The sequence below is a fragment of the Vicugna pacos genome, chromosome 12 (genome assembly GCF_048564905.1).
Source record: "Vicugna pacos chromosome 12, VicPac4, whole genome shotgun sequence".
Classification (NCBI taxonomy): Eukaryota; Metazoa; Chordata; class Mammalia; order Artiodactyla; family Camelidae; genus Vicugna; species Vicugna pacos.
In genome coordinates this window covers 27836002-27853584 of record NC_132998.1, presented here as the reverse complement: position 1 = coordinate 27853584, position 17583 = coordinate 27836002, and the positions used below count along the sequence as shown (strand labels likewise).

The 17583-nt window shown below is 41.2% G+C and overlaps 1 protein-coding gene across 1 annotated transcript in view; it reads left to right on the top strand.

The window, feature by feature from the left end:
* C12H12orf75 (chromosome 12 C12orf75 homolog) overlaps positions 1 to 16943 on the top strand; it is a 76329-nt gene extending 59386 nt beyond the window's left edge. The window contains exons 4-7 of the mRNA XM_072972415.1: positions 11679 to 11714; positions 12508 to 12587; positions 13339 to 13376; positions 16064 to 16943. Of these exons, the coding sequence (XP_072828516.1) occupies positions 11679 to 11714; positions 12508 to 12587; positions 13339 to 13343 (121 nt within the window). The 3' untranslated portion in view covers positions 13344 to 13376; positions 16064 to 16943. The remainder of the gene's footprint in view (positions 1 to 11678; positions 11715 to 12507; positions 12588 to 13338; positions 13377 to 16063) is intronic.
* Positions 16944 to 17583: the final 640 nt, after the last annotated feature.

Sequence of the window (17583 nt, the reverse complement as noted above, 5' to 3'; positions counted from 1 at the left end):
CTGGAATGGCACTTTCCCCAATTCTGTAAAAATTCTATCTATTCTCCTGGGTTTATATCTTATCCTTTATGAGAACTTCCTGGATCTCTGCTGGATAGGGTGTCTCTCTCTTCTGGACTTTTACAGCAATTTGGACCTCACTTGTGATACATCATATGGGGCTTATGGTCTAGTTATTTATCTACTTGTCTTCTCCCCCCCGGGAACTGAGAGACATTGCCACTAGTTATATGTGTCGTGCTTTGGACATAGTGTTTAACCAATGAATTCCATCATTTTTCTTTAAGGAGAGGTTGATTTCGTGACTTCGCCTTTCTTTTGGAGGAATGTGGGTGTCTAAGAAGATTTAGTGATGCCTTTGTGGACGTTGTGCCAACAGCATTAACTACCCGAGGATGTGAGAGGGCACTTAACTCTTTTTAAAATCCTGAATTCTCTAGATTTAAACTTGCTGTGACTCTGTATACCTTATAGGTTTTATAACTGAAAAAATATAACTTTACTCAGTAAATGACCCTTTTAAAAATATAGTAAGTTTAATTGGAAAAAGTTAAAGAATATTATAGTATTACTTTTTCTTGAACAAAAGGTATCTTAAAACACTTTTTTTGTTTTTTTTTTAAAGCAGAAGTTATAGACTTATAAATCTTGACCATAACATTAGGGGGTGCCATGAATGAAGGGAGAGCTAAGAAATTAAGGCAATTTAAACTTTTATTTTGAAGATTTAATTTAAAAAAAAATCTAAGGAGACTGATCCTGAATCAAAAGAAGTGGCCAAACTCAAGTAATGGGTGGTAAGAGTACAGGACTTCAAATAGGGCAACCACCATATTATACAGACCACAAAAAAGTCTTTTGGGGGAATTCTGATTTTTTTTTAGAAGTCAGAAATACTATAATTACTTCCTTAGTACATAATAAAAATCAGTTGTCTAGGGAAGGTTTGGGATTTTTAACTGTATCTCCCTTTTCCTATTTATTTGCTTATTTTTTATAGGCAAGAAGCCACGATATAAAAACAAGTAAAATGATATTTCTGCCCCAAAGTAGATCAGTGTCTACTACTGAGGTCTAAAGTACAGTGTGAGAATTGCTCATTGTTAAAATAGTCACAATTTAATGCTAGTCTGGGTCTTAAGAGGGGCACAGGAGTGTGTGTGGGGAGCGGAAGAGAGGCAGCCCAGGGCGGGGAAGGAGCGTGAGAAGAGGCAGAAGAGAGCCTTACTCTTCTGGGAAGAGCCGGAGAGGTGACAGGTGAGGCTGTTGGGCTGGAGCCAGCTTGTGAAGGACCTTTTGTGCCAGGCCAGTAACCATACTTGGTTTTTATGCGCATCCAAGAGCCATTAGACATTTTCAGGTGGGGTATGACATGACCATGTTTGAACTTCAGGGCAGTGACCCCCCCAAAGCAGTGGGATGTGTGAGATGGGGCTGAGGCCACGAGAGGGGCAGACAGCAGACAGTACCCGGGAGAGGAGCGGAGCTGATGCATTCAGGGAGCATTTGGAAATAGAACTGGGAAGACCTGTGGAAGGACCAAATGGGGATGTAAAGGAAAGGAAAACCTGCAGTGAAGATAACCCTGTGCTTTCAAACTTGAGCCAAGGGAAGGGACGGCTGATAATCTGAAGAGGTCACATGGACTCAAGGGAGAAGAGCAGCCACTGGATGTGGCGTGATGGCCTCGCTGGTCTCCGGGGGACTCGGTTTCCGTTGAGTGGTGTTAGTGCTAACGGAGTCAGAGTGGAAGCGAACGGGGGTGAGAAAGTGATGCCTGGTCTTTCATTTTACAGTGCTTGGCAGTAAGGGGTGGAAAAATGTTGATAGCTTAAAGAGGAAGCATATTTTAAGAAATATATTTCTGTTATCAAAGTAACACTAAGGAAACTTGGAAAGTGCAGAAAAGCATTTTTTTTTTAAAGAAAAACAATCCAGCTATTCTCTTACTGCCAGAGACAATCATACACCATTTTCTTCCATTTCTTTGTGATTAATTCTGCCTAATTATGTGTAAGGATGATTTTGCATATTAAAGTCTATTTTTCTTATTTATTTATTTATTCACTGGAGATTAGGTGTACCATAGCCGAAAGAGTAGGAACCAGTAGAGGGTGGTTTGGGGAGGGGTTATCTGTGTGAGGGAGAGAATAATTGATGGACACAGATCCTAGAATGTGCAAGGAAGATTAAAAACCCAGAAAGTTTACCTTAGAAACTTGAGATGAGGAGGAAAGCATGGGTGAAGATACACGGAAATTTAACCATCATGTTATCAGGGAATGTGCATCAGGGATTGTGACTTTTTTTCTCTCTCCTTTTTGCTTCAAAAGGAAATCACAGTGCAGTAACATACAGAGCAAAACAAATGAATTCAGTGCAATATTTGGCTGTTTTCACAAACCTGCAACATCAACCATGCATTTATTTTATGTCAGCGAATTATCTTAGCTATTTGGCACAAATAGGTTGTGTTGGGATATTTTTGGTTGGAAATGGCAGAAGCCCAGCTGAAACTGGCCTAAACAAACAAACATAAAGGAATTTATTGGCATGTGTGATGGAAAAGCACCAGGGGTTTGGCCCCAGTCACAGCTGGATCCAGGTGATTGAATGGCGGGAGGAAACTCTCCTATCTCTGCTTTCCTGTTTTGGGCTCCATTCTTAAGGCTGCTTTCCCCAAGTGGTGATGGAGATGGCCAGTTTGTAGCTCATCAACTTAATTCCAGTGCAGAAAGAGCTTCTCTTTCCCTGTAGTTTGATCGAAAGTCCTAGGGCCAGGCTCTCCCTGGCTAGGATGTGGGGTCACGTGCCTCTCTCTGAACCAGGCAGTGGGCCAGGGAATGTGGGGTTCTCATTGGCCAGGCCTGGGTCATGTGCCCACTGCTAGAGCCAATCAGTGTCATTAGCCTCACTTAACATATGGCCAATCCATGGGAGAGTGGTGGTTCCCACACCAAGAAAAAATTGGGATGCTGTTACCAAAATGAGGGGTAGGCAGGAACAAAGCAGGTTCTCCATGTAGGGCAACTTCCATGTTATTTCAAAAAAACTTCTGGTTTAAATTTTAAGATTATTTTTAGGAATTTTACAAATATGTTTCAAATAAGAGACAGCATTAAACAAGTTGACTCAAATTTTATGTTTGCTGTTGAAAATAAAAATCATAGCCACTCAATTTGAATAAGGTAATTCAAATACTTCTTTCAGATAAAACTTGTAAAGGGACATTTCATTAAGTTTTTTTTCCATAACAAAGCAATTTTATTGTTATGGAAGGTAATAACAATAGAGACAAATATCTTGGAATGAGCTAACATGAAACGTGTTGAAGTTCTGTCTTAAAAAATGAGTTTTCCTCTGAGTTTCCTTGGAATCCTTTATAAATTTCCCGTGTCTAGTGCACCTGTGTTAGCTGATTCCTCTCCAACAAATGGCACTTCTCCTCTGTGAAGTGGCAGGCAAGGCCTTCTTCGGAGGGCGAGGAGGGTGGGGTGGAAGTAGCGTTGAAACAAAGAAAAAGAAAACGCATGCATTTTGGAAGCAGAGAGACCTGTGTTTAAACTTCCCTCCACCATTGACTAGCTGTGTGATGTTGTGTCCTTAGTCTTATCTATAAAATTGGGATAGTAACCATTCAGGGTAATCATTTATCATTGTCATCATCATTCTCAATTTAATGGCACATCTTTACTGAGAACTGCGTTGGTATGATTTCCTGCACTTCATTCAGTCCCCGTGACAGTCTGATGGAGACAGTGCTGCTGTTTCATTTTACAAACGAGGAGATGGGACACAGAGGTCAAGTAACTGCGTAAGGTGGTTACTGGTGCAGTATATACAGTATCCTGATAGTGCTTGGCATTATGCTTTGCTTCTCCCTGCAAATGGTAGCTAGAATTAGGTGGCTGAAGCATTGTTGGCAAATATTTGGCAGTGTCTCTGTCATGCATCCCTGATGGCAGAAGACCCAATACATGGAGAGCCTTGCTATGGTTAGAAATCTTACATTCCCACTGGTTGCCCATCAATACATGGGTAGGTTTTCCTCGGTGGTACCCAGTGGGACTGGAGCAGGCAGGGAGAAGGCAGTTGAGTGGATTCATTCAGGGACAGAGAGGGATTGCTGGTGACCAGCAAGTGTTGCTGAAATGCTGGACTGAAAGGCCCAAGCTGGAGAAGGGGAGGGGAAGCCCTAAGGGGCTGATGAACCAGGAAAGCCTGGACGGTGGGTGGACTGGAGGCTTCTTAAGAATCGGTGGGGTAGATGGAAGATACTTTTTCCCCTAAGGAGTGGGATTGTTCTAAAACATCAGAGGTGAAACAGTTCCAGGAACTAAGCTCCATGGAGCACCCATGGGAGTAGTTTTTGGAGTAGCAATAAAAGTTGTTGGGAGAGAGGAAGTCAGGGAAATGTGAAGCAAGAGGTCGACTGGGTGATTTTCATGGGATTTAAGATTGTCTAAGATGATGATGGTTAGGAAGAAAACCTTTGAGTCAGGGTGAAAATCTCTGGTGCACCTGGGGCTGTGATGACAGGGTTCTGATGACACAGATGAGAGTTTCTGAGGGAAGGTGAAATTGGCCCCATCTGAAAGTGCTCTTTGGGGAGGTTGGGAGCATTCTGGCCCATCTCCTGTTTGGAGACACTGGGATATGGGAAAGCAAGCTGCTGCTTCTTGGAGTTTCAGGAAAAGCAACAGTTGCTTAAGTAGGTGGAGAGAACACTCCTGCCTGCCTTTATAGCGAAGGATACTTCTACAGCCCATGTTGAAATAACCCAACACTGTGTGCCGCTTAGAAGGAGAGCAGCAGAAGAGTAGGGAAATTGCAGTTTAATTCTTGATCCATTACCCCATACAGAGTGAATGTTACTCATGTTCTCCAGGATTACATTCTGGAAGAAAGAAAGGGACCAGTATTGGCCCAAGGGGCCCATCCAAGGAGACAGACTTACAGCTAACTGTCCAAAGAAGTTTTGAAATTATGAAGAAATGAATGAGATTGCATATAGGCCCAAACCGTCTGTGTTAAAATGGTAATTCTGTTCAAAATCACATGTAATGAAATGCTTGGTAGAATTGGTTGGAACCACCCTAAAAAGCAGGAGCCATCATAAAAACACATGATAAAGAAAAACTATGACACTTGATCTGGAGGACTGCAGGGTTGGTGGAAGTAAACATTGCCCATTATAAGACCTGTGCCAAAAGGTGGTCATGAATGGTAACAAAATGCAGATAATTGGAGCCACATGCATGGTCTCCTGAGGTTTCTATGTTGAATGTGTACTATTTACAGATCCCGAGTTTGGCCTCTGTAGTGACACTGCAAATATGGAAAAAGAGAAGATGGCTGGCTGTTTCTCTGCATCTTAGATCACCACTAATAAGAATAGCTCTATATTTAGAACATTTTTCTTGATGAACAAGTACAAAATAAACCATTGCTTTGCCACATAACTCTGTTGTTTTGGAAGGAGAGGAAAGTGAGAACTTTCTGAATGTTAAGGCAAACTGGAGCCACGATGAGTGAGGAGATGTTAATTGGAGTGGCTGGCTGCTGCCCGGGGTTTATTGTCTGTGTGTGTTCCTGAGAGCGCACAGGGTGTACCCACGCCATGGTTCCATTGCTTTGCCTTTGAACCCTTTTTGCAGGTCGCTTGGGATAGCTATTTTATACACCCCAGAAGCTAAGCAAATACAGTGACGAAAATACTTCGCTTACAAAGTACTACTGAGGAAGAAAAAAAGCAGTGGTTTGTGTTTGACATTGTAACTCTGAATAAGGTTTCTCTCCACTGAGGTCATCATGTAAGATGGAAATCAGAGTGGTATAAACTGATGGAAAGGTTTAGATGTTCTGTGCGGATATTTGGTTTTAGATAGATATGCACAAAATACGTGAACGCAAAGAGGACAGGGAGAGGAACGCCCACCAGCCCCAAGGAGCAACCACAGATGGGCGGCTGGTTTGGAGGCAGCTCACTTGTAGGGAACTTGACCTACAGGAAGTCAGAGCGTGTGTATGGTTAGAGAGAAGTTCAGCCTTCCTGGTTCATTTAGGAAAGGTCTCCAAAGCTAGTCTGAAGCAGACGGGTGTGCCATTACCTGGAGAATCTGAATCAGTATAGATACTCAGTTTGAATAGAATGAGAGGAGGACCGTGCTGCTTTCACAGGAAGCAGGCTAGAAGTATTTGATGGAAACTCTGAGATACAAGAAAGCAGTTTTGAAACCAATGGTTCCTTTTTTTTTCCCCCTTTTTCTGACATGCCTGTGGGAGGGCCACATTGGGCCAGCTTTGGTAAGCTAGAGATCACCAAACGGTATACCACTCTTCAAGGATGTGTCATTTTTAAACTATCACCTGAGGAGTTGTCTTTTCAACAATCCCCAGAGTGGGAGACATGAGGGACTGGTGGTGTACTAGACCCACAACCACACTGGTCTCTGCAAACGTTTTCATTGATACAGCCGCCCACCTCTGAGTCAGACCCTGTGAGCATTCGATCTTACTCCAGGAGGTTATCCTGGGACTCACATTCTTTCTCCTCAAACACCTGTTCTTTGATAAAAAGACAGCTAAATCTTTGCTAACAAAAAGAGACCCAATGTAATGAAATACCCAGTGTATTTCTTTTTAAACCTAGTCTAAAATTGTTAATACATGTTCCACGGTTCTTAGGAAATGTTCTTGTGGTTTAAAAGGTTTTTTTTAAAATAAGATGGGATGTGAGCTTTTGATTAAAAAGTTTTCCTTCCCCTTAGTGACCTCAGCCTCTGGCCCCATGGTGGTGAAATTGGGACCAATGCAGGGACAGGAGGAGGGAAACTGGCAAAAGTTACCTTTCACTTTTTGCTTTTAGGTGACTTGGCTTACAGTACCCATTTCCTTACCTCCTGTAACTGTTTTGGTTCTCTTAACAGAAGCCTTATTCTGAAGATTTCTTCCCCATTTATGGTAGAGTGAGGGGTGTCCTTGTCCATGAATCCCTTCTCTCACCTCTACTTTTTAGGTGTCTGGGCATTGACTCTTCAGCTATGTTTTAAAACTTATTTAGTAGCTGGTTCCTGTGATGGGAGATTTCTCCTGATTGATGCATGTCCACTTGCTCCTTTTCTAAGAGAGCAAGATGATGGGTGGGCTGAATTTGAAGAGGTATTTGTGTTGCAGAAAAATGTGTTACAGCTCAGTTGTGACAGCAGCCTGGCTTCGGGCGAGAGACCAAGCAGCACTTGGAGAGTTGGAGAACTCAGGTTTATCATGCCAGCAGGCCCAGGGGAGTTAACACTCCAAGCTCTGGACCCTGTCTGTAGGTTTACACAGGCTTTTATAGGCTGCCAGTTTACTCTTTGCAACATCATATGCAAATAAGGTATAACAAAAGTTGACTAATTAGGAACAAGCTTTGTAGAAATGGACCAATCAGGAGGGAGAGAAATAACCAATCAGGAGCAAAAGAAATTACCAATCAGGAGTGAGGTCCATGCAAATGAAGTACTACAAGTGGACCAATCAGAAGTTAGGGAAATGGACCAATCAGGAGTGAGCTCAGGGAACCAATAGAATTTTAGGGGTAAGTAGGCAAAAAGTGAGATAGAGCCTCTGGGCCAGGGAACTGGATGGTGCTGGCAGGAGAGCAGTGGCCCTACCAGTCTTTTTATGGGGCTTTCCACCTCATTTGGACTAATTAACTCCTGGGCAGTGTTAACAAGAGCAGCAGAGCGGTTTGGCCCCTTCCAGCTCATCGACTCAGTCAGCCTTGTTTTTACTTTGCTTATCATTTCCAGCAAGAAATAATTCACCCTTCAGTCTGTTTTCTAAGGGAGGACTCCTGGGTGAAGCCATCTCATTCTCTGCCTTTACTGCTCAGCTTTAGGACTGGCAGAAAACAGCATCCCGACGTCTGTGACAGAGGACCTCCTAGATTGTCAGCGGCTGCCGTTCTCACCAAGCCTGGGGACCCTGGAGTTTTCTGTCCTGCTCTCCCTCCCCACTTCCTTCACTGGTTTGGGGGACACACCTTGCAATCCATCAGCAATCACAGCTGCTGGCTGCACAATAGCCACTGCCCTTCCACTAAAGCTGTAGTGACCAGAAAAGGAGAACAATGGAGTCCTCTGTGGAAAAACAGAGTGGCTCATCCATCCGGTGGCTTTGGTAGGAGATGCGCTGGTCCGAGCACCACTGCCAGCCCGACGTTCTCTATCAGCAGGGTTTAGGAAGGAGTGCAGGCTATTTTCATTACTCTAGAAATTGAACAGAAATCTGCGTGTGCCTACAATGAGGCTGCATAGGCTCTCTGTTATCAAGATGTGAGATTTATTTGCCTTTGATTCAGATTACGTAAATTCCCTGTGGGAGCCATCCCAGGCACACCAGAAGGTCCCTTTCGCACTTGTATGTCTAGGAAAATATCAGCAGATGGATGATTAAGGCTAGTTGATAACGAACTCTTTTAAAACGATTTTTAAAAATGGGGTACAGTCCAGATGTTCAGACAGCCAGGGCACGATTCAAAACTTGAGAATCCCCAGAGATAAGAATCCCAGACTTAAGTTTCTTACTATGTTGCTTAGCAGTTAGATAAACTTATTACCCCAGTTTTGAACTGCCACAAGATAATGTCCACTTTTTCTCGATAAGAAATGACTTTTCAGAGGAGTTAGTCCCCACATCAGAAGGTGGATTTTTTTAGATGCCCACCTGGAGTGACCAGTAACCATGAGACAACGCTACCAGCTCTTCAGGGCTGTGGCTTCACATCTCGGGGCTTCCTTTTACCAGGAATCTTTATGGATGCTTAAGGAGCCATTTCTTCTTCCCAAAAGTACAGCCTGTGTGGTCGGGACAGGACCACATCACCCCAGCTGGAAGGATGCTGTCCTCTTGGACAGGGCAGGACACCCCTTGGCTCTCAGGCAGCTAAATAGAGTGGCTTGGACTCCTTTGGCCACAGAGATTCGTTTAGACCAACCACCGTTTTCTGATTTAACTTCAGTTTGGTCATGGTTTTCTAGATGAATAGATTCTAATGTGACTGCTGGTCCGGAGAGCTTTTCTGCCGGAATTAAAATGAGTTACCTTGCCATTTGACAAATTCTGCAAAGATTGATTGTCCCTGGCAGCTGATAGAGGTTTCTTCTAATGCTAATGAAACATTGACTACGACTATTCTGCCACCTTGGTCCCCACTTCCCTTAAGTGGGATGGTGAGAATTGGAGAGAGCCAGCTTGGGAGATGCGGGTGTTTCTCAGATACAATTAGCCGGGGCTCACAGTTGACGAAGCGGGAACTGGAATCACACAACCTTGGTTATGAGCTCTGGCTCTACTTCCTGGCTCTGTAACCTTGGTCATGCGACTCAACCTCCCAGAGCCTGTTTTCCTTCTTTAAATGTGGCTGATACCCATCTTGCAGGACTGTGATGAGAATCAAAGGGAACAGGAGAATAGCGCTAGCAAAGTTACAGTTACACAAGCAGGTTGTGAGACAGGGTGGGGCTGAAAGCTTTTGCAAGAATGTTGCGAAGGCAGCTCCTACTTTAGGGGAAGTCACAGAGTTGGTTTGTTGCTGGAAGTGGTTTTGACCTTTGTATTACATCTGCCTACTTGAGAGGCGGAGCGTTGCGTTAGAACGTGGAGCATGGTTTTGGTGTCGGATGGAGTTTCATTGTTGGACTTGCATGTTGGTTAATGACATGGCTCTCTGAACCTATTTCCTCAGGTCTAAACTCTTAGAACTGCTATGAGGAGTAGCACTGATGCATACGAAGTGTCTAACACTGCATCTGACACAGGAAGGGCTCGTCAATGATGCGGTTTTATGCATGTCGTCTGTAGGTTGTAGGCTCTGTGTCGTGGAATAATTGTGGAAGGAAGGGGCGAGGCAGCTGTCTCGTGCATGGGAGCATACAGACAGAGGCAGGCACTCAAACTTACTTGAAGGTTTAAAAGAATGGACATCTGATAAGTTTTTATAAATGGTATCTTTAAAGATTTTGTAATGTATCTGAAGCTCAACTTATTATCCAATAAATATGGCAGCCACATTATCACGCCCTCCGAATTAGGTGTGTGAGGTTATTGATTAACTTTATAATAGAGAACACCAAGTAGTTTTTAGGGTATTGAATAATTTGAGATTATAGATTAAAAATAATTTATTATTTTCTTACATTTGGGGAAGTTAAGTATACTTTAAAACCTTGACTATATCCTTGAGCCAAATTAGGCAAAAGGGGAAAGAATTAAACAGTCATGTCATTGGATGAGAAGAGCTGTGGCAGAAAATGGGACATTGTATATGTCCACATCTGCCAGTTGCATATAGCTTCAAACACAATGTCATGATTACTCTGGTCCTGAATGGCCAACATTAACAGTTGTAATAATCTTGAATGAATTTGTCGCCATCATTTTCCTGTTACCTGCATTAACGATTTATAAATCCATTTCAATTAAAAGTAGTAAACACCTTGAAGTGTTATTCTACTTCAAAAAGCATAACACCATTTCTAATACAGTATGACTTTGACACCTTTGAATTAAAAAACGATCCACCTTTAGCAAGAGATAAATGAAGTTGATAATTATCTGGCAAATTCAGGTTATGGGCTCAATTTGGACAAATTAGCTCACAAGGTGTCTTTTTGCCTCCATAGGAGTATTTTCTGTGGGGATGGGCAGTGTTCAACAGATAATTTTGAAATCTCCCCTTCTTCATAGACTTCAGATTTGCTGGCTGTTGCAATGAAGCAAAATCTCAAGTACATATACATTTACAACTTCTAAATGAGTGAAACCACCATTAGACATTACGTAGAATTAGGAGATTCAGTGAAGCTGTTTAGATGTTTTCAGGCTACCCCTTCCTTGACTGAAGCCCTTTTAAATTACATGCTGAGTTCAGCCAGATACATTTGAGTCTTGTTTTTTTCTTTCAGAAAAATAACTAATATATGCTAACTAGTGCTCCAAGGAAAGCTTCCTGATCCTCCTAAAAATATGCCAAGGAATTCTAGTAGAACATGGATTCCTCTTGTTCAAGGAAAGGCTGTGCATTTTTGAAGGGTGATTCCCTCCAAAAACTTCATTTTGAATATTTCTTCCTTCTCTTCGCAGTAGATCTTGTATAAAATGGCTGGCTTTTTAGATAAAAGAAAGTTTAAGTCAATGTAACTCTTTTTGCACTAAAGGAATCTTTCATACCTAGATTTATGCCACTGAACTGGCATGAGAGAAACAAAAATCACAGTGTTAGGGCTGGAAGGGACCTTGGGAATCGCTCTCTTCTCTTACAGATGACATACAGGCAGGTAGCTTGCCTACAGCCAGTCTGTCAGGCAGGGAGCAGCCAAGTCAAGGACCCAGGCTTCCCGACGCCTAACTTATGTGCTCTTTCCCATCTCAGCTGCCCTCGGTTGTTCATTTTGTTTGGCAGTTGGGCTTGTTAGCACTTGCTGGATTTGCGCATTTCGATATGTAGAAAATTACCAATTTTTTAGTCTGTAAGTGATTGGGTGGAGACAGAATACTGTTACAGAAAGACTCGCTGGAAGAACTAGAAGTAAAAGTGGCTTTAACTCATCAGTCCGTCCCCTTTTCCTCAGCCAAAAGTGAGGCCGCTGACTACGTAACCATATGGCTCATAGCAAATGTTTTTGACCTTTTAGAACAGAAGAGTCGATAACAGAAGACGACAAGAGGAGGTAAGTTTGATATTGAAGCTGCCTTTAACTTGAATAATTTTGGCCTTACTTTATGGATGTAATTTAACCTGCATTAATTTAACTCATGGATTTAATCGACCACCGTAGCACATTGCCAATAAGGATTCCACCAGGAAAACTTTTGGCACAGAGAATGCAGGTAGGAGCATGTGTCTGATCAAAAACTTGGCCCAGGGTTCACAATCTTTGCTTCTTTTAAGCAAGGTCCGTTTGTCCTGTGCACACAGCCTGTCCTGGTTTCCATCCTGGGGCCCTTGGATGTGCCATTGTCCCCAACTAGAGGATGTTTCTTCATTTTGCCCACCTTCTCCATCCTGCCATCCTCTGATTAACTGCACTCCACTCTCATTACTCCTCACCTCTCTCTTTCTCCTCGCTTTATATCTGCCTCTAGGTAAAATGTTTGTGTGTGTCCATGGCACCTAATAGCACTCTGAATTCTTGATGATTGTTGACTGATTAACTGTAATGTCACTCTACTGATATATTACTATACTATATTATAAAAATCCCAACTTTTCTTTCTCATTGCAAGTAAAATATCTAAAAATTCTTCTGTACAGCTTTTTCTTTTTACATATAGCTTCTCTTTAACATAGAAAAGCAATTTTATTTCCAAGGACAGTAATATTCTGAATTCTACTTTTGAAAAGTCATGAGTTACTTTAATAATTCTCTAATTATTTGAAGGACCTCATGCTTTCACTCTCTGCAAATATAAAGTACCATGTAGTTTGGTCTTATTTTTCTATATCTACTTCTTTTCATGAAGAAACTATGGAGGGGTGTATGTTGGTCTGCCGTCTGAAGCTGTCAATATGGTATCCAATCAAACAAAGACTGTACGAAAAAGTAAGTAAAACCATGTGATATTCACTTTCTCTACATATTTTTTTTGTTTTGTGAAAAAAAATGTGAAATGCATGTTTCAGCTTGCCTGACTACACATTACTGAGTTGCAGTGAACCATGTGTAAGAACCCGGTCTGCTCATTTGTTGAAATTGCCACCCACATAATGGGAGTAACTCCAGACCAAAATTTAGCTTGTTTGTGGTTATGCTTCATGGATATTTTAGATTTCTGGCTAATTTCAGTGATGATCAGTATGAAAATGAAAGCAAATGTTTCAGTAAGTTTATGGGCTTTTGTAGAATATAAAGGTAAATGCCTATATTATAAATGTGACTGATGATAAGTAGTCTGGTGATTAGAAGCAATGTAACCGCCTATTGTATAGTGAAATGAAGTTTCTGAGTTTTAGTAGTAATTGTGGGGCTAATGAAGTGCTTTTGATAATAGGTGCGATTATGACCTCATAGATAAACAATTGCTTAAGCAGGAAGCTTAAGTGTGGCTCGTGGTAAAGAATGCTGATTTACTGATCACTGTACAGTTGTCTGATATAGTTTAAGAGCTAGTAATGTTTAATTTTACACAAGCCTTTATTATTTAACATACTATAGCTATTTGTTTCATTGCTGTTTCTCTACTTAATGATTTAGGCTAGCAAATACATATGTCACAACTACTTTTAGTCTTATAGGAACCTAGAATATGTTCTTTATAACTGAGCATTTAACTTTTCTTAATTTTCTCTTTAAGATTAGAAGAAAATAATATCTTGACTCAGTAATCAAGAGGTACTGTATATTTTTTCTAAATAATTCTACATATTTAGCCTTGATGCATGAAATATAGCTATTAATGCTCTGTATTTCTAAGAAATCTTGAATTTCAAGAATTGGAGGGGGTATCATGATTAAATCTATGGAACTAAGCATGTTTTATTATAAAGAGGGCTTCAGTGATTAGATCAATTTTGTTTGCAGTTTTTTTTTTTTCAAATGCAACTTAATTCATTCAATAAGAACAAAATACCGAAGTTTCACTCTTCATTGCCAAAACCTTTGTGGGGCTAGGACTTTGTAAATGACAGATAAGGAGAGACTAGAGAGGCTGGGAATTAGATTAGGATCGATATTAAATGTTTGGCGATGGCCAGGGGGTAGTTAATATACAGAGAGAAGATGTATCGATACCAAAACTCCAATAGAGATGGGCAGTCATCAATGTGCAGAGATGCCGTTATGCAGTAAGGAGCAGTCAAGTCATAGACCGAATCTCCAGGTTGGGTATTATACGTTCAATAGGAACAGAAGAACCCATTGCCTAGAAGATGAAGTGCTGTGGACCTGGTGAAGAGCTTGGAGTTAGAATGAAGACAAACAAGATCAAGGACGGAAGAAAAACAGCCTTCATTCAGTAACTACCCTCTGAGTACCAGCCTCTAAAAGGTGCTGAGCAGCATCTCCATAGAGGCAAAGAGCTTCAGTTTACTTGGTCCAAAATGCATGCAGTGCTCGGATCTGCACTGTCTTTCAGTCTTGCTGAATGACATCCCACCCCTTTGGAACATCCAGTAACCAGGAATGCCCTGTCTCCTGAGATAGCCTTGGATTTGAATTCAGGCTCTTTTACATACTAGCTGAGCAAGTTACTTCTTTGTAAACTTCATTTTGTAATTCATAATAATGGAACTGATGGTCAGCTTGAAGAGTTCTTGTTAGGATTAAACATGAAGTAAATTGTAGCTTCTGCTGTAATTGTCATTTTTTTTTTTTTTGTAACCAGAATCCAGCCATTGGTAGACCAGAAGCAAGATTGATTCAATATTGAACCAACTTCTTGCTCAGGGCCAGTACTGGTGGCTGGGGCCTGGGATGGGATGGGTTGCAGAATAAACTCACAGGTGGAGACAAGTAAGCTTCCCTACTGGGGGAAAGAGACAACTGATTTATTCTGGGCAAGAAATCCAACAATCTTGGGTGGCATCAAGGCAACAGCATCACAGATATTTATCCCCTGGTGCCCATAACCACATTAGGCTGTTGAGTTTCTCTTTAGGAATCTGCTAAGAATATTCTATTTCTAGTATTTTTAATAGAATTCTAGCTCTCAGGCAGATTTCTAAGTTCCCTGCCAGTTTTCCCTTATATATAGCAGTGTTTTTATTATTTGCATCAAATAGAAAAAGTGACCTAGTTGAAACTAAGCATACATTACTGTGTACCCTCCTGAAAACGGGGTGTATTTCAAAAAGCATAGTAATAGAGCGGAAAGAGGTGCCCTGTAGATAGATAGCAGGGGACTCAGTAGCTTTATTAACACGGGACCTTAGATGAAGATCCTTACCTTCTCCCAGCCTCTCTCAATTTCAGTTTTCACAGAAGAGACTTATACAAGATAACTGTCCAATTTTGCATGGGACCTAGAATTCCCTGATGACAGTGAGCAGCGTTGCTGATACATCAGTCCATATAACTTTCCACGGCTGGCTAGAATATTTCCTTACTGCTCGTGGCTGTAAATAGGAAAATAAAGTCATTTTGTCACCATCCCTCTTCCTTCTCAATTTCCCCCATTCCTTAACTCAATTTCTAAACAGTCGCTTTGCCTCTTTTGAATTCCCTGAGGAGTTTTCTAAGTTGAAAGGCTGTCCATTTTCCTTAGTTGCTAATTATGCATTGTGGTACTTACCTGTGAGGCGTCTGAGCTTAAGTTATTGGACAGAAAACCCCGATGAGACTGTCCTTTGGAGAGGTAGATGTCTTATGGAAAAGATTGGAAACACTTTTTTTTTGTTTGTTTGTTTTTACATGTTAGGTCAAAAAAACAATCTCTCTAGAAATAAAGCCACTGAACTCACTCAGTAACCAAAATTCGAAGTTGACTTGATTACTTTTTGAAGCAAATTGAGGAATTATTTCAGAATCTCTTAAAATTACTTCTATCACGGTACAAAGGTGTAGTTTCTTCCACAGATGAGTCGAGGGTGAAAGTTATGCCCATATAGATGTATGGAGTCCTGCCAGCACAGTGATACTTCTCAGATGCCAAGGGATGAGCCAGCTGCCTCAGAATCCCCTGGAGGAGCTCGGGAAAGTGTGGATGGCTTGACCCCTCCCAGGAGGGTCGGACCAGGCAGCCAAAGGACGGCGCTGTGACTGAGCAGTCTGTCTCAGAGATGTGGATGTGTAGCTACGTTTGGGCATCATCATGTTGTTGTATTTTAACTATTAGTTTAGAAATCTTTCTCCACGTGACTTTATCTCTTTATATAAGAATCCTCAGGGCTTCACACTGTGCTGGCCACCTGTTGAGTCTCAAATAAATATTGAACGCATGTTGAACATGTGCTTTTACTAAAAAGAAAATCAGTAAATAATTTGCAGGCTTAAAGCTGATATATATGTATTTTTATCTCCGTTGTGTCTTTTCGTGTTTGCAAACTCTTGTCTTTTTTGTTTTTTTTTTTTTGCCTTCATAGCTTGCTCATCAAGATTTGGATGGAATTTTTGCTTCGCAGGATGTTGTAGTGCACACAGACATTCGGAAGGAAAGTGTAAACAGTCGCACCCCCCCCCAATTCTTAGTTTATAGTTAAAACCATGGGTATATAGTGAATGTTGTGGTACTAGAAAAGAATTGGTTAAACAGTACTCATCTATGGAACTTGCCGTGGTCCACCGGCTGAAGACGAGCTTACAGACGGTTACTGCCCATCCGGCCACTGTGCTCCAGCTGCCTCCTCACCCTGGCCATCCCCACAGCTCATGAAGATCATGTCTTTTCACTGATACTTTTTTGATAGTTTTTATATAACAAAATCCTTAATCTATTTATAACTTAAAAGAATAAGGCACTATAAACAAATTACTCAAAGTAATATATTTGTCTTATCTTTCACTATTTCTATTTCATGTTGATTTTTTAGCTGTAAAGCTGTTAAATTGATTCTTATTATCTCTTCCCCTTTTTTACTCTTTGGTTTTCAGCTTTATTTAAATGTCAGAGGGTTTTCTTTATGAGAACAGTGTGTTACATTGCAATACTTTAAACTGAGAAAAGTGAACTGAGATTTGCACGCCATGTGCACATTTTGATTAACCTCCTGTTTTCTTTTGTCAAAGGCTTATGTAGCCACAAGTACGTCATAGTCATTGAGTCTCCCATTCTGCCTGTGTGTGATCAGAGCATCTCATTGCCTTAACTCCACGCTCTTTTCCAGGCTTGTCACTGACGGTTAGTGGGATATTTGGAAAGTTCTTAATTTGATGGTGACCATGTGTATCCGTTTGGTACTGCAATGTAAAATCACTCAATTTACCAATGTATTTCAACAATTAAAACATTTTTATCCCTCTTTACCTGGATTTCTTTATTTTTTGAAAGGACACTTTCAAATAAGTTGCACATAGCATTGTGATATATAGATACAATATATCAGTATAAAAATAATTAATAATAGATTACTGTGAAAAAACAATGTTTTTTCCACAAGAAAAGCATGACCTTATATGTTTGGTCCACACACCTACCATTTTAAAATCAATTAAAAAAACTCTGAAGATGAGAATCACTAAGAGATGGTTGTGATACACGGACTCCCGCCCTACACTCACACATAATGGCATTTAGGTGGAACTTGAGCAGGGCTAGGCTAGGGCAATGAGTGATAAGGTTCACCTCCTGCACAGACACGCCTTTAAGATTGGGAGAGGGGGCTGTTTAATACACGGAGACCAACACAGTGTCAAGGGAAAAGAAACTTAAGAGTGTGTCTCAATTGAAACATTACATTAGGAAGGTCCGAGACGTTCCAGAGGGCAGGGCCATGCCTGTCCCAGCACCGGGTAAAACCCAGTGCTTAGTAACTGGGTTTTTGATAATGCTGAGGCCATCCTATTGCGTCACATGTTTCTCCCACTTCTCTCTCCACTAAAGCAACCCATTAAGTGAAGACAAACTTCTTTTTCCATCAGTAGAGTCCCTAACACATACATTTAG